We start from the raw sequence: 16,925 nt of genomic DNA on the forward strand, positions 1-16,925 counted from the left end.
GATCCGTGATCTGGTTGTTACGTGGTCTGTCATTAAGCTTCACAGCATAACGACCATTTGCATATTACATCTTTATTGTATAAGATATGCATTACCCATGGACATAGACAAATAGTGTGGTGAAGGCCTGGGGTGGCGGTTGGGACTTTCAATAATAAAGAAAATTTTAAAAGTAGAGGTATATGCCCTAACCGGCTTGACTCAGTGGATAGAGTGTCGGCCTGTGGACTAAAGGGTCCCAGATTTGATTCTGGTCAAGGGCATGTACCTTGGTTTCAGGCACATCCCCAGTAGGAGGTGTGCAGGAGGCAGCTAATCAATGTTTCTCATCCATGTTTCGAACTCTCTACCCCTCTCCCTTCTTCTCTGTAAAAAAATCAATAAAATAGTCCTGATTGGTTTAGCTCAGTGGATAGAGCTTCAGCCTGCGGACTGAGGGGTCCCAGCTTCGATTCTGGTCAAGGGCATGTACCTCAGATATGGGCACATCCCCAGTGGGGGCTATGCAGGAGGCAGCTGATAGATGTTTCTCTCTCATTGATGTTTCTCTCTATCCCTCTCCCTTCCTCTCTGTTAAAAAAAATCAATAGCCGAAACTGGTTTGTCTCAGTGGATAGAGCATCAGTCTGCGGACTGAAAGGTCCCAGGTTCGATTCTGGTCAAGGGCATGTGCATTGGTTGCGGGCACATCCCTGGTGTGGGGTGTGCAGGAGGCAGCTGGTCGATGTCTCTCTCTCTCATGGATGTTTCTAGCTCTATCTCTCTTGTCTCCCTATCTGTAAAATATCAATAAAATATATTTTTAAAAAAATAAATAAAAAATATTTTAAAAAAACAACTGTATTAAATAAAAATAAAAAGTGAGGTATAGCTTCTGTTAGTATGCACTAACATTTTGGGTAGCCAACTCTAAAGTATTTTTTTTTTTCCTTTTTATTGATTTTTTTGAGTGACAGGTTTTATATGTACAATTCTATAGCACATTCTCTATGCACTGTATTGCTTGTTTACCATCCCAAGCCAAATCTCCACTGATTGCCATTTATATACCCCTTATACTCTCCACCTCACCCAATTTCGCCCCCTGGGCAGTCACCATGCTTTTGTCCTGTCCATGAGTTCTTTCTTTTTCCCTCTTTTTCCCTCAATCTCTACTCCCCTAGCATCTCTCATAGCTATCAGTTCACTATCTTTGAGTCTGTCTCTATTTTGCTTGTTAGTTCATTTTGTTCATTAGATTCCACATATGAGTGAAATAATATGCTCTGTGTCTTTCTCTTATTGGCTTATTTCACATAGTATAATGTTTTCTAGGTCCATCTATGCTGTCAAAAAAGGTAAAATTTTCCTTTTTTATGGCAGAGTAGTATTCCATTGTGTAAATGTAACATAGCTTTTTTATCTATTCATGTATTGAATAGATAGGTTGCTTCCAAATCTTGGCTAGCCTATATAATAAAAGTTATATGCAAATTGACCATCACTCCAACACACAAGATGGCTGGCAGAGGAGGGCAGTTAGGGGAAACCAGGCTGGCAGGGGAGGATACTTAGGGGTGAATAGGTTCGCAGTGATTAGCTAGGCTTCGATCAGGCTGGCAGGGGAATGGTTAGGGGGTGATCCGGCTGGCAGGCAGAAGTGCTTAGGGGCAATCAGGCAGGCAGGCAGATGAGCAAGTGAGCAGATCCCGGGATCTGGCCTAAATGGGTAATCGGACATCCTTCAAGGGGTCCCAGATTGGAGAGGGTGCAGGCTGGGCTGAGGGATACCTCCCCCTCACCCTCTTGCACAAATTTTGTGCATTGGTACTCTAGTTGTAAATAATTCTGCAATGAATGTAGGGTTGCGTATATTCTTTCAAATCAGTGTTTTGGGTTTCTTTGGATATATATTTCCAGAAGTGGAATCATTGGGCCATAAAGCAGTTTTATATTTAATTTTTTGATGTAACCCTATACCATTTTCTACAGTTGCTGTACCAGTCTGTATTCTGACCAATAGTGCATGAGGTTTCCCTTTTCTGCACATCTTTCCCAACACTTGTTTGTTGATTACTAATAATAACCATTCTGATAGGTCTGAGGTGATATCTCATTGCAGTTTTAATTTGTATTTCTCTGATGTTTAGTGAGTGATATTTAACAACTTTTATTTGTCTATTGGCCATCTATATATCCTCTTTGAAACTTTGCCCATTTTTATTTTATTTATTTTTTTAAGTAAATCTTTATTGTTCAGATTACTACAAATGTTCCTCATTTTTTTCCCCCTCCATTGCTCCCCTCCACCAGGTTCCTACCCCACCCTCTGCCCTTTCCCCACCCCCCATTGTTCTCATCCATAGTTGCATTATGTTCAGTTTCTTCTCGCACCCCCTCCCCTTTTCCCTGAGAATCATCAGTCCACTCCCCTTCCATACCTCTAATTATATTATATTCACCAGTTAATATTGTTCATCAGATTTTTTATTTTTTATTTATTATTATTTTTATTATTTAAAAAATATATATTTAGCCGAGACCGGTTTGGCTCAATGGATAGAGCGTCGGCTTGGGGACTGAAGGGACCCGGGTTCGATTCCGGTCAAGGGCATGTACCTTGGTTGCGGGCATATCCCCAGTAGGGGGTGTGCAAGAGGCAGCTGATTGATGACTCTCTCTCATCGATGTTTCTAGCTTTCTATCTCTCTCCCTTCCTCTCTGTACAAAATCAATAAAATATATATATATTTTTTTAAAAAAAATATATATATATATTTATTGATTTACCACAGAGAGGAAGGTAGAGGGATAGAGAGCTAGAAACGTCGATGAGTTAGAAACATCGACCAGCCGCCTCCTGAACACACCCCCCGCTGGGGATGTGCCCGCAACCAATGTACGTACCCTTGACCAGAATTGAACTTGGGACCCTTCAGACTGCAGACCGATGCTCTATCCACTGAGCCAAACCGGTTTCGGCTCATCAGATTTTTAAATTCCCTTGGTTTTTAGATTCACTTGTTGATATTTACGTATTTGTTGTTCATAATTTTTATCTTTATTTTCTTCCTCTTCCTAAAGAACTCCCTTTAGCAATTCATATAATTCTGGTTTGGCGGTGATAAACTCCTTTAGCTTTTTTTTTTTTTTTTTTTTTTAATTTGTGAAGCTCTCTATCTGGCTTTTGATTCTGAGTGATAGCTTTGCTGGGTAGAGTATTTTTGGCTGTAGGTTCTTGCTATTCATCACCTTGAATATTTCTTGCCATTCCCATCTGGCCTGCATGGTTTCTGTTGAGAAGTCAACTGACAATCGTATGGGTGCTCCTTTAGAGTAACTACCTGCTTTTCTCTTGCTGCTTTTAATATTCTCTCTTTGTCTTTTGCTCTTGGCATTTTAGCTATGGTGTGTCATGGTGTGATCCTCTTTGGATTCCTTTTGTTTGGGGTTTTCTGTGTGCTTCCTGGACTTGTAAGTCTAATTGTTTCACCAGGTGGGGGAAGTTTTCTGTCACTATTTCTTCCAATATGTTTTTGGTATCTTGCTGTCTCTCTTCTAATGGCGCCCCCCCCCCCCCCCCCCTCATAATTCTGATGTTGGTTTGTGTGAAGTTGTCCCAGAGATTTCTTCCATTATCTTCAACTTTCTGGATTCTCTTCTCTTCTTGCTTCTGTGGAAGAGTGTCTTCTGGCTCTTTATGTTCCAAATCTTTGACTTGATTCTTGCAATCTTCCATTCTGTTTTTAGGATTCTGTATAATATTTTTTATTTCAGACAATGTATTCTTTATTTCTAGTTGATCCCTTTTCATATCCTCATAGGTCTCATTTATTTTATCGGCCTTTTCTAGGAAATTCTTAAAAAACCTTATAAGCATGGTTTTGAACTCTATATCCAGTCGCTTTTTGTCCTCCATTTCTTTCGTTTGTGATCTGTTTCCTTGTCTCAGCTTTTTCTCAGCTTCCCTGAGTTGGTAGAGTGTCTTTGTATGTAAGGTGTCCTATATGGTTCAGTGAGTCAGCCTCCCAGTTACCTGAGGTGGACACTCTTGGTGCACCCCTTGTGGACTGTGTGTACAGCCTTGTTGTAGTTAAGTCTTGATTGTTGTTGGTATCACTGGGAGGAACTGACCTCCAGGCCAATTGGCTGTGAGGATCAGCTGTGTCTATGCCTGGAGCCAGCCATATTCAACTAGACTTGGAAAATTGTATTGTAAAAGCCAAGCCTCTGTGCTCAGCTTGGATGGGGCAGAGTTTCAGGGTGGAGCCTACAGCCTTGGCTTCACGTCAGCCCCGCCCTATGAGGTTCCTGAGTCTCAGTGTTCCTTAATGTCCTTTGGTACTCACTGCTTTGGTACTCGCTGCAAGCACCTCTGAGAGAAAGGTGCCTTCGAGTTTCGCCCACTACCAGACAGTCCGGAACTGTGGTTCAGTGCAGTTGGAAGTGGGGTTCAGTGCAGTCTGGAGCTTTAGTCTCCTTCCCACTATGGCATCTAGCAGCACAGTCAACAGTCCATCCTCTGCGCGCAATGTGCACGCCTCCGAGACCCTGCCTTTCCCCTCCCCTGAGTTTCCACCTTACAGCCCAGATTCCCTTCGTATGAGCCTGGGTCCACAGGGTCTGGCCTAGAACTGGGGTTCAGTGCAGTTGGAACTGGGGCTCAACACAGTCCAGAGCTTCTGCGTGTGATGGGAACTGGGGATGGAAAGTAAGCACTAGGGATGAATGCCAAGAACAACAAGCTTTGAGTTGTTTTCTTAAGCTCTCTGTCAAACAGGCAGAAGATGGCATGACCTGTCCCTATAACTGGACTGTCCCCAAAACAGACAGGAGCGGCCCTGGAATTGGGGGCAAAGCATGCCTCAGTACACCAGGCGTTGGAGTGTTTGTTCTTACTCATAGACGTAGGGAATGGACTTTTCTTTTGAATTTTAGAATTCTCAAGGAGACAAATTATTCTTACTTTCACTTATTGAAAATGAAACCTACATTTTTGGATAAATTAAACTGGGCCTTTCAAAGTGAAATAGTTGTGAACTTTTGTAAATATTTGGAAGCTGTTAATATTTTTTAAGTAATTGAAATGTTACTGGCATTAAAAGAAATATCTTTCATTCTGAGAACTGAATGTTCACAATTCTGTGAGTGCAGTAGAGACTCCTGTGCCATGTGTTTCCTTTGTGACTTTGGTCACCGTTGAGGTTTGGCCAGTCTGTGTGGAAGCAAAGCCCAGAGACGGCACCGCTTCGCTGTGTGCGAACCCCTCTCTGAGGCGGCGCCAGCTCATGCTTCTGTGCGGCTGCCCGGCCTCCCTGTCACTCTCTCCACTCTGGTAACATTAAGTGCTGGCATTAATATACTTCTTAATTACAAGAGGTATCATGACCACTTTTGGGAAAAAAAATTGAAAACCAGATAAAAGAATGGAAAAACCTCCCATTATTATCATTTTAGTGACAATTTTTATATTAAAACATACTTATAGCCAAAACCGGTTTGAGTCAGTGGATAGAGCGTTGGCCTGCGGACTGAAGAGTCCCAGGTTCGATTCCAGTCAAGGGCATGTACCTTGGTTGCGGGCACATCCTCAGCAGGGGGTGTGCAAGAGGCAGCTGACCAAAGATTCTCTCTTGTGGATGTTTCTGACTCTCTATCCCTCTCTCTTCCTCTTTGTAAAAAATCAATTAAATATATTTAAAAAATTTTTTGATATTAACCCCTTTTGAGGTCTGTTCAGGTCTAGTAGGTCCTTTATCATGTCTAGTCTGATCCTTTGCCCATTTATTAATTGTATTATTATTATTATTTTTTTTGGTGTTGAGTTTCGTAAGTTCTCTATAACTTTTGGGTATTAGCCCCTTATCAGTTGTATCAGCAAATATATTCCCCCATTGAGTGGTTATCTTTTCATTTTGTTGAAGGTGTCCTTTGCTGAGCAAAAGCTTTTTAATTTGATGTGTAGTCCCATTTTTTTATTTTTTATTTTGTTTTCCTTGTCTCCGGAGATATAGTAGGAAAAAAAAAATTGCTACGAGAAATGTCCGAGATTTTACTGCCTTTGTTTTCTTCTAGGATTTTTATGGTTTTGAGTCTAACATGTAAGTCTTTAATACTTTTGAGTTTATTCTTGTGTATGGTGTAAGAGTGTGGTCTAGTTTCATTGTTTTGTACATATCTGTTTAATATTTCTATTGCCATTTATTGAATAAAATATTTTTGGGAAAGAATACAGTAATGGTATTAGTAAATAAAAAAGAAAAACACAATTTTTTGCAATACATATATTTACATATTTTAATTTATTGTTCAAATTATATAGTCTCATTTTGAAAAATTTTTTTAAGTATTAACAGTCCTACTCCTCTTCACCATTTGCCTAGTTCCTCAACAACTTTCCTACCACCAAGCCAATTGCTGTTATTATTTTTTTGGCATATGCAGATACATATGAATAATAAAATGTTTCCTCCAGTTTAAAAAACATTTGATTTTGGAGAGAAAGGAGCGGGAGAAAAATGTTGCTTCCCTGTGCACCCTAATAGGGTCAACCTGTAACCTGAGAATGGGTCCTGACTGTGAATCGGACAGGTGACCTTTCAGTGCATGGGATGGCACTCAACCAACTGAACCACACTGGCCAAGGCTCCAATTTTTATTCTGGATGAATATTACACATAGTCTTACATCCTAATTATTTTCACAGAACATTTTATCTCTTAACAGTATAGTTAAAAGAGTTTTGCTTTATTTACCCTGTTATGTACAGTTAGTCATCAATTGATGGACTTTCTAATCTTCTGCATTTATGACTAACTAGAGGCCCAATGCACAAAATTTGTGCAAGAATAGGCCTTCCTTTCCCCAGCTGCCGGCACTGGCTTTCCTCTGGCACCCAAGACCCAGGCTTACCTCTGGCTGCCAGCAGGTACCCAGAACCCAGGCTTTCCTCACAGTACTGGCTTCATTGGGAAGGGTTGTCAGGTCTAATTATTATATTACGCTTTATTATTATAGACTAAAGGCCCAGTGCACTAATTTGTGCACCAGTGGGGTCCGTTGGCGTGGCTTGTGGGATCTTGCCGATGCCAACTCTCGGACATCTCCTGAGGAATCACCGGTTGTGAAAGGGTGCAGGCCAGACTGAGGGACTTACCTGTGCATGTTCAGGACTAGAGAGGGATTCTGGAGGTTGGCCAACTGGAAAGGGACCATGGGAGGGCTCCAGGATGTGTCCTGTGTGTCTCGCTCAGTCCTGATCTGCTGGACCCCAGCAGCAAGCTAACCTACCAGTTGGAGCATCTGCCTCCTGGTGGTCAGTGCATGTCATAGTGACTGGTCGACCTATTAACTGCCTCCTGGTGGCCAGTGCACATCATAGGGAGCAGTTGAGTGGCCTTAGCTTATAATTAGCATATTATGCTTTGATTGGTTGAATGGATGACCAGACGACTGGACACTTAGCATATTAGACTTTTATTATATAGGACTAGAGGCCTGGTTCATGAAATTCATGCATGGGGGTGGTGGTGAGGGTTGTGTGTATCCCTCAGCTCAGCCTGAACCCTTTCTAATCTGGGACCCCTTGAGGGTAGCAGACATCCCTCTCACAATTCAGGACTGCTGGCTCCCAACTGCTTGCCTGCCTGTCTGCCTGACTATCACTAACCACTTCTGCCTGCCAGCCTGGTCACCCCTAACCACTTCCCTGCCAGCCTGATCTGACACTTAACTGCTCCCCTGCCGGCCCAATTGCCCCCATCTGCTCTCCCCTGCAGGCCTGGTCCCCCTCAACTGCCCTCCTCTGCCAGCCCGATCACCCCTATCTGCCCTCCCCTGCAGGCCTGATTGCCCCCAACTGCCCTACCCTACTGGCCTGATTGCCCACTATTGCCCTCCTCTGCCAGCTATCTTGTGTCGGCAATATTGTGTCCACATTGTGGCGGTCATCTTGTGTGTTGGAGTGATGGTCAATTTGCCTATTACTTTTTTATTAGATAGGATGTTTTTTTTAAAAAAAATATTTCATTGATTTTTAAAAAAAATATATTTTATTGATTTTTTACAGAGAGGAAGGGAGAGAGATAGGGAGCTAGAAACGTCGATGAAAGAGAAACATCGACCAGTTGCCTCTTGCACACCCCCTACTGGGAATGTGCCCGCAACCAATGTACATGCCCTTGACCAGAATTGAACCTGGGACCTTTCAGTCCGCAGACCGACGCTCTACCACTGAGCCAAACCGGCTTCGGCTATTTCATTGATTTTTTACAGAGAGGAAGGGAAATGGATAGAGAGTTAGAAACATTGATGAGAGAGAAACATCGATCACCTGCCTCCTATACACTCCCCAGTGGGTATGTGCCCACAACCAAGGTACATCCTCTTGACCTGAATCGGACCTGGGCCAAACTGGTCAGGGCAATAGGCTGTTTTTTTTGTGTCATTTTGCTTGTATGCAAGTACATCTGTAAGATTATTAATTCCCAGAATTGGAACTGTATGGTCAACGGAATTTTATAATTAATTTTGGTAGATAATTCCAAATTATTCTCCCTAGTGTTTGTACCAAATTATGTGCCCAGCCACAAGTAACCATAAAAGCTGTTTTCTACACCCTTGGTAACCAATAGGTGAAAATTGATGTCTCTGCGCATGCACATTTCCCTTTTTCATAAGTAAATCTGACCATCTTTTCATATTGTAAAGAGCTATTTGTTCTCTTCATATACTTTTTCTGTTTGGTGATCTGTTTTTCCTCTTTTTTATTTTATTTATTTTATTTATTTTTTTAATATATTTTATTGATTTTTCACAGAGAGGAAGGGAGAGAGATAGAGAGCTAGAAACGTCGATGAGAGAGAAACATCGATCAGCTGCCTCTTGCACACCCCCTACCAGGGATGTGTCCGCAACCAACGTACATGCCCCTGACCGGAATCGAACCTGAGACCTTTCAGTCCGCAGACCAACGTTCTACCACTGAGCCAAACCGGTTTCGGCTGTTTTTTCTCTTTTTAAAAAAATACATTTTTATTGATTTCACAGAGAAGGGGAGAGGGGGAGAGAGAGAGAGATAGAAACATCAATAATGAGGGCGAATTGCCTGCCTCTGGCACACTCCTCATTGGGGCTTGAACCCACATGCCTGGGATTCGACCTGTGACCTCACTGTTCATATATAGGTCCATACTCAAGCACTGAGCCACTGTAGCCAGGTGAGGACCTATGTATTTTTAGTTAATTATTATTCCTGGCTTGCAGCCTTTCTTGTTTTTGCTGAAATGTGGTGAACTAGTTCCCTTTCTACCCTTGGTTGTCTGTGAATATAAAACTATACTTCCAGCCTTCCGAGTTTGTGAAAAGCAGCTTTTTGCTCTCTGCTGCTTTCTCTAAAGTAGGCAAAAATCCCCTGGGTGGCAAACATACCCTGTTTCCCCGAAAATAAGACAGTGTCCTATATTAATTTTTTCTCCCAAAGTTGCGCTAGGTCTTATTTTCAGGGGATGTTTTATCTTTCCATGCACTAGGTCTTATTTTCGGAGGATGTCTTATTTTCGGGCAAACACGGTAGCTGAAAGCTACACACCAACCTCGATTTTTATCCTTTTCCAATTTTGAATCATTAACTCCTCACTATCATATCAGCTCTTTGATATCTTCAGGCATATTTTGAGAATTAAAAGAATTAATTTAATATCAATTATTAGAATAATTTTTAAAAATACGTTTTTATTGATTTCAAAGAGGAAGGGAGAGGGGGAGAGAGAGAAACATCAGTGATGAGAGAGAATCATTGATTGGCTGCATCCTGCCGCCCCCTACTGGGAATCAAGCCTACAACCCAGGCATGTGCCCTTGACCAGAATTGAACTCAGGTCCCTTCATTCTGCAGGCTGATGTGCTATCCACTGAGCCAACCCAGCTAGGGCAATTATTAACAGTATTTTAAGTGAAATATTAAAGTAATTAATGTTAATAGTAAAATATCAATTAAAAATATTGACATTAATATGAAAGTAAACAATTTAATGTTGACATTCAAGATTAAATTATTAAATTTTTTATTTTTGATATTTAACTATAAAAATTCTCATTTTTACAGTGGTTCTCAGAAGTAGTGTTGATCTGAATTATTTATAAGAAGTCAGTCAGTGCCAGAACCTGAATTTTAAAATGTTTTTCTTATTTGTGTTACTATGCATTCAACTAAAGGAATGAGTAAGAGTGCTTTATTAGTAGTGTTTTGACTATTCAGTCAATCATGAGATTTTATTTTGTTGTATATTTGCTTAGGTAAGCACTTAATGGATCTCTTTAGATAGTCACTAATTTTATGTATCTTTGAAAAACCTTCATTGAAAACTGGAAAACTATGTTATTTTTATTTATTTATTTATTTCAGGTTGGGCTCATGTGGTTTGTGCCCTGTATATTCCAGAGGTACAATTTGCCAATGTTTCTACAATGGAACCAATTGTTTTACAGTCTGTTCCACATGATCGTTATAATAAGGTACAGTAGATATTATTCTATTGATATTTGCATATAACTTTTGTTTTGTTGTGAAGCTGGGAAATGTAAAGGAATTTTTAAAATTTTGTTTTATTATAGGCCTACGTTAGAAATTGAAATTAAAGGTCTTCATCAAATCCCAGAGATATTTGGACAAAGTATAATTACTATGATAAACTACAATTATTAAAATACATTACTAAGGTCCCAGGAGTACAAACAAATAAACAAATAAAACTATATTACCTTTTTTTAAAAAAAAACTGTATTACCTTTTTTTTTTTTAAATATATTTTATTGATTTTTTTTTTTTTTTTTACAGAGAGGAGGAGAGAGGGATAGAGATCTAGAAACATCCATGGGAGAGAAACATCAACCAGCTGCCTCTTGCACACCCCCCACCAGGGATGTGCCTGCAACCAATGTATATGCCTCTGACCGGAATCGACCTGGGACCTTTCAGTTTGCAGACTGACGCTCTACCATTGAGCCAAACCGGTTTCGACTATATTACCTTTTTATATTCATCTAGGTATTTAATATTCTAACATTTATCTGACATTTTACTCCTTATGGATTAGTCCTTTAAGAATTATTGAAATTCTGTGTTCTTTCAGATAGCCAGGTTCTGTTAAGTTTGAATTAATTACTGTTTGGTATAATACTCGTTATGATATCATACATCCTTTCTTAAAAGATAATACTGTTGCAGAATATTTCTAGCTGTTCTCCCTTCCTCAAATTATTTTCTACCACCACAATAGGATATTTATTGTTAGCTTTATTTTTTTAAAATATATTTTATTGATTTTTTTACAGAGAAGAAGGGAGAGAGACAGAGAGTCAGAAACATGGGACCTTTCAGTCCGTAGGCTGATGCTCTATCCACTGAGCCATACCGGCTTCGGCATATTGTTAGCTTTTTTAAAACCTTAGTTAATGTTTGCTGTTTTCTCTTAATATATTTTTTAAAGTTCATAAATATATATTATTGTTTGATTCTCTTTTGCATCTTAGGTGATTTTTCCATTACCCACTGTGCCGTTTAGTGTTACCATTTATTTTAAGTACCTGTTGATTTATTCCATCAGTGAGAGAAAGTATTACTGCAGCCAGTTCTATGGTTTTAGAAAAATTTTATTAAACATTTATAATGCAGATTTAACATTTAAAAATTCTGAAAATACAGAAAGATGTGTAGAAAAGTTCAAGATAAAAATCATCCTAAATCTTCTCATTCACATCTTTCTACATTTTGTGTGTGCATTTTTATGTACATAATATTGGATTATATTGATTATACTGTATTTTTTATATATAATTTTATAAAAAATATCTTTTATTGATTTCCTACAGAGAGGAAGGGAGAAGGATAGAGAGCTAGAAACATTGATGAGAGAGAAACATCGACCAGGTGCCTCCTGCACACCCCCTACTGGGGGTGTGCTTGCAACCAGTGTACATGCCCTTAATCGGAATTGAACCTGGGACCTTTCAGTCCACAGACCGATGCTCTATCCACTGAGCCAAAAGAGTTTCGGCTATACTCAATTAAAAAAAAAAATTTAATCTGAACATCTTTTTGTATCAATAAGTTATATTTTTGCTATTACTTGTAGTGGATATTTAACATGTAACACAGAGTATTATTATTTCTGATAAACTGCAATTTAATTAAGGAATACCCATATTGTTGAAGTACCTCAATTGATGTTTGGCACGCACACGCCAACATAATTTTTGTGTAAAGGGTATATGCATTTTGGAAACTTCAAAAAATATATTGTGTGAAATTAAAATACATTAAGATAATATAATATATCACAGCCAAGTGGGGTTTATTATAGGAGCTCAAGGTTACTTCAACATATAAATTGATTAATGTGACATACCACATTAACAAACATAAAGGGTAAAAATTATATGAGCATATCAATAGATGCAGAAAAAGCATTTGATAAGATACAATATCCATTTACGATTAAAACACTCAATACTATGGGTATAGAAGGGAAGTATCACAACATAATAAAGACCATATATGACAGACCCTCAGTTATCATATTCATTGCTGAAAAACAAGAAATTTTTCCTTTAAGATCATGAACAAGATAAGGATGCCAACTCTCACCACTGTTATTCAATATAGCATTGGAAATGTTAGCCAGAGCCATCAGGCAAGAAAAAGGAATAAAAGGCATCTAAATTGGGGGAAATGAAGTAAAATTTTCACTTATTGCAGATGACATGATTCTTTATATAGAAAGCCCTAAGGATGTCTTATAAAACTATTAGAAAACAGTAAAACAATATAGTAAAGTTGCAGGATACAAAATCAATATACAAAATTATATTTTGTTCCTATAGACTAACAATTAAATTTCAGAAAAAGAAATGAAAAAATTCCTTTTGCACTCATCACTGAAAGAATAAAATACCTAAGAATAAACTTATCAAAGGATGTGAAGGACCTATATATATATGCTTCTCTCTTTTTTTTTTATCTTCTTCAATTTATATTATTTTTTAAATGGTTCTTTAAAAAAAAAAAATCTTTATTGTTCAGATTATTACAATTGCTTCTCCTCCCCTCCACCTGGTTCCCACTGCACCCTGTGCTGGCCTCCCCCAACCCCCAATGTCCTCATCCATAGGTATATGATTTTTGTCCAGTCTCTTTTCGTCCCCCACACAGACACCTTTTTCCCCCTGAGAATTATCAATCCCCTCCCATTCTATGCCCCTTAGTCTATTATATTCACCAGTTTATTCTGCTCGTATTTTTAATTCACTTGACTTTTAGATTCACTTGTTGATAAATATGTATTTGTTGTTCATAATTTTTGTCTTTACTTTTGTCTTCTTTTCCCTCCTTTTAAAGAACACCTTTTAGCATTTTATATAATACTGGTTTGGTGGTGATGAACTCCTTTTAGCTCTTTAACTGGCTTTCGATTCTGAGTGATAGCTTTGCTGGGTAGAGTATTTTTGGCTGTAGGTTCTTGCTATTCATCACCTTGAATATTTCTTGCCATTCCCATCTGGCCTGCATGGTTTCTGTTGAGAAATCAGCTGACAATTGGATGGGTGCTCCTTTATAGTAACTGCTTGCTTTTCTCTTGCTGCTTTTAATATTCTCTCTTTGTCTTTTGCTCTTGGCATTTTAATTATGATGTGTCTTGGTGTGGTCCTATTTGGATTTCTTTTGTTTGGGGTTCTGTGTGCTTCCTGGACTTGTAAGTCTAATTCTTTCACTAGGTGGGGGAAGTTTTCTGTCACTGTTTCTTTCATAATTCTTTCAGTATTTTGCTCTCTCTCTTCTTCTGGGACTCCCATAATCCTTTTTTTTTTTTTTTAAATATATTTTATTGATTTTTCACAGAGAGGAAGGGAGAGAGATAGAGAGCTAGAAATATCCATGAGAGAAATACATCGACCAGTTGCCTCCTGCACATCCCCCACCGGGGATGTGCCTGCAACCAATGTACATGCCCTTGACCAGAATCGAACCTGGGACCTTTCAGTCCACAGGCCAATGCTCTATCCACTGAGCCAAACCTGTTTCGGCGGGACTCCCATAATTCTAATGTTGGTTCGCTTGAAGTTGTCCCAGAGGTTTCTTACATTATCTTCAACTTTCTGGATCTCTTGTCTTCTTGCTTCTGCAGAAGTGTGTCCTCTGGCTCTTTATGTTCCAAATCTATGACTTGATTCTTGTGATCTTCCATTCTGTTTTTAGGACTCTGTATAATATTTTTTATTTCAGGCAATGTATTCTTTATTTCTAGTTGATCCCTTTTCATATCCTCATAGGTCTCATTTATTTTATCGGTCTTTTCTAGGAAAATCTTGAAAAACCTTATAAGTGTGGTTTTCAACCCTATATCCAGTCATTTTTTGTCCTCCATTTCTTTCGTTTGTGATCTATTTCCTTGTCTCAGCATTTTCGCATCTTCCCTAAGTTGGTAGAGTGGCTTTGTGTACTAAAGTGTCCTATATGGTTCAGTGGGTCAGCCTCCCAGTTACCTGAGGTGGACACTCTTGGTGCACCCCTTGTGGACTGTGTGTACAGCCTTGTTGTAGTTAAGTCTTGATTGTTGTTGGTATCACTGGGAGGAACTGACCTCCAGGCCAATTGGCTGTGAGGATCAGCTGTGTCCATGCCGGGAGCCAGCCTTGTTTGACTAGACTTGGAAAATTGTAAAAGCCAAGCCTCTGTGCTCAGCTTGGATGGGGTGGAGTTTCAGGGTGGAGCCTACAGCCTTGGCTTCACGTCAGCCCCGCCCTATGAGGTTCCTGAGTCTCAGTGTTCCTCAGTGTCCTTTGGTACTCAGCTGCAAGCACCTCTGAGAGAAAGGTGCTACCAGACAGTCTAGTCTCTTCCCCAATGAGCCCGGAACTGGGGTTCAGTGCAGTTGGAACTATGGTTGGAAGTGGGGTTCAGAGCAGTGTGGAGCTTTTGTTTCCTTCCCACTAGGGCAATCCAGCGGCACAGTCCACAGTTTGTCCTCTGCGTGCAACTTGGGTGCCTCCGGAACAGCCTTTCGCTGCTCCCCTGAGTTTCCGCCTTACAGCCCAGATTCCCTTCGTATGAGACTGTGTCCTCAGGGTCTGGCCTGGAACTGGGGTTCAGTGCAGTCAGAAATGGGGCTCAGCACAGTCCAGAGCTTTTGTCTCTTTCCCGCTAGGGCAATCTAGCAGCAGAGTCAACAGTCCATCCTCTGTGTGTAATGAGCGTGACTACAGGAATGCCTTTCGCCGCTCTGCCTTACAGCCTAGATTCCCTCTGTATGAACCTGGGTCCCCAGGGTCTTGCCCAGAATTGGGGTTCAGTGCTGTTGGAACTGGGGTTCAGCACAGCCCGGAGCTTTTATCTCCTTCCCGCTAGGGAACGCCAGCCAGGCACTCAGCCACCCCCTCCTCTCAGGCTCCGTCTTCTCCCCTTGTGCACACCGTGTCTATGTACCTTAGCCTTTTATAGCTCCTCTAATTTTCCTTCTGGTTTTCTCTTTCCTTCTAGTTGTAGAATTTCCAGTCAGTCAACTTTCCTTTTGTTCTGGATAATGTCCATTTTGTATTTTAGTTGTATTTTTTTTTGAAATTGTGTGAGGCTGCAGTTAGGCGTTTACCTATGCCGCCATCTTGGTTCCTCCTTCAGCTTCCATGAGTAAATAATTTTTGACAAAAGAGCCACAATCATACAATGGAGAAAAGAAAATCCCTTCAATAAATCATACTGGGAAAATTTGAAGAATGGAAGAAAATATTTGCAAACAAGACCTCCAATAAAGGGTTTATATAAAAAATATATAAGGAACTTCTATAAATCAAAAACAAAAACAAAAACAAACAATCCAATTAAAAAATGAGCTGAGGACCTGAATAGAAACTTCTCCCAAGAAGACATACAAATGGCCAACAGATAACTGAAAAGATGTGAAATTTCACCAGCTATTATGGAAATGCAAATTAAAACTACAATGAAATACCACCTTACACCTGTTTGATTGCATATTATCAATAAGACAAGTAATAAGTGTTAGACTAGCTATGGAATACTTGTACACTGATGATAGGAATGTAAACTGGTATAGCCACTGTGGAAAACAGTATCGAGATTCCTCAAAAAATTAAGAATAGAGTTACCATATAACCTAGCAAACCCTCTTCTGGGTATCCAAAAAATTTGAAAACATTTATTCAGAAAGATATATGTATCCATATCTTCATTGCAACATTATTCACTATGGTCTGGATAGGGAAACAAACAAAGTGTCCTTCGCTAGATGATTGGATAAATAAGATGTATGTATATGTAATGGAGTACTATTAGCTATAATTAAAGATAAAATATTGTAATTTGCAACAACAGATAGATCTTCAGAATATCATGTCAAGTGAAATAAGTCGGGTTAAAAAGACAACAACAATGATAGTATTTTACTATCAAATAAGACAAAAAGTCATAGATATAGACAACGATATGGTAACCAGCAGTGGGAAAGGGATTTGGGGGGAAGGAGGAAAAGGGTAAAGGGGGTCAGATTTGTAGTGATGGAAGGAGACTTACCCTTGGGTTGACTTTCTCCTACATGACCAGAATGTGGCCATCAAAATCAAGAAATTAACATTTGTGCATTATTCTATATTTCACAGATCTCATTATTTCTCAAATTAAAGAAAAAGTTTCCAGTACTGTCTTTCATAGCCAAAAGATTGCAGAATGCATTTTGTCTTTTTAAGTCTCCTTTAATCTGAAATATAATCTCTTTTTCCCTGTTTTCTTTACCTTCAGAAGATTGCAGGCAGATATTTTAATAGAATATCCCTCTACTTGGATTTTTTCCTTTTTTTTTGGTTTCCTCATGATTAAATTCAGATTATATGTTTTTGGCAGGAATATCATGGAAGTGATGCTGAGTTCTTCTCAT

The 16,925-nt window shown here is 39.4% G+C and overlaps 1 protein-coding gene across 16 annotated transcripts in view; it reads left to right on the plus strand.

The window, feature by feature from the left end:
• The window catches only part of MLLT10 (MLLT10 histone lysine methyltransferase DOT1L cofactor), a 230,037-nt gene that overhangs the window by 62,695 nt on the left and 150,417 nt on the right, over positions 1–16,925 (plus strand). For 15 of the 16 annotated variants that reach the window (XM_084868008.1, XM_084867999.1, XM_084868007.1 and 12 more), the window contains one exon: positions 10,385–10,494. The exons of the other annotated variant lie outside the window; for it this stretch is intronic. In XM_084868008.1, coding sequence (XP_084724134.1) covers positions 10,385–10,494 — 110 coding nt within the window. The remainder of the gene's footprint in view (positions 1–10,384; positions 10,495–16,925) is intronic. 16 annotated transcript variants of the gene reach the window in all.

Source organism: Pipistrellus hanaki (genome assembly GCF_964339955.1).
Source record: "Pipistrellus hanaki genome assembly, chromosome: 1".
Lineage (NCBI taxonomy): Eukaryota > Metazoa > Chordata > Mammalia > Chiroptera > Vespertilionidae > Pipistrellus > Pipistrellus hanaki.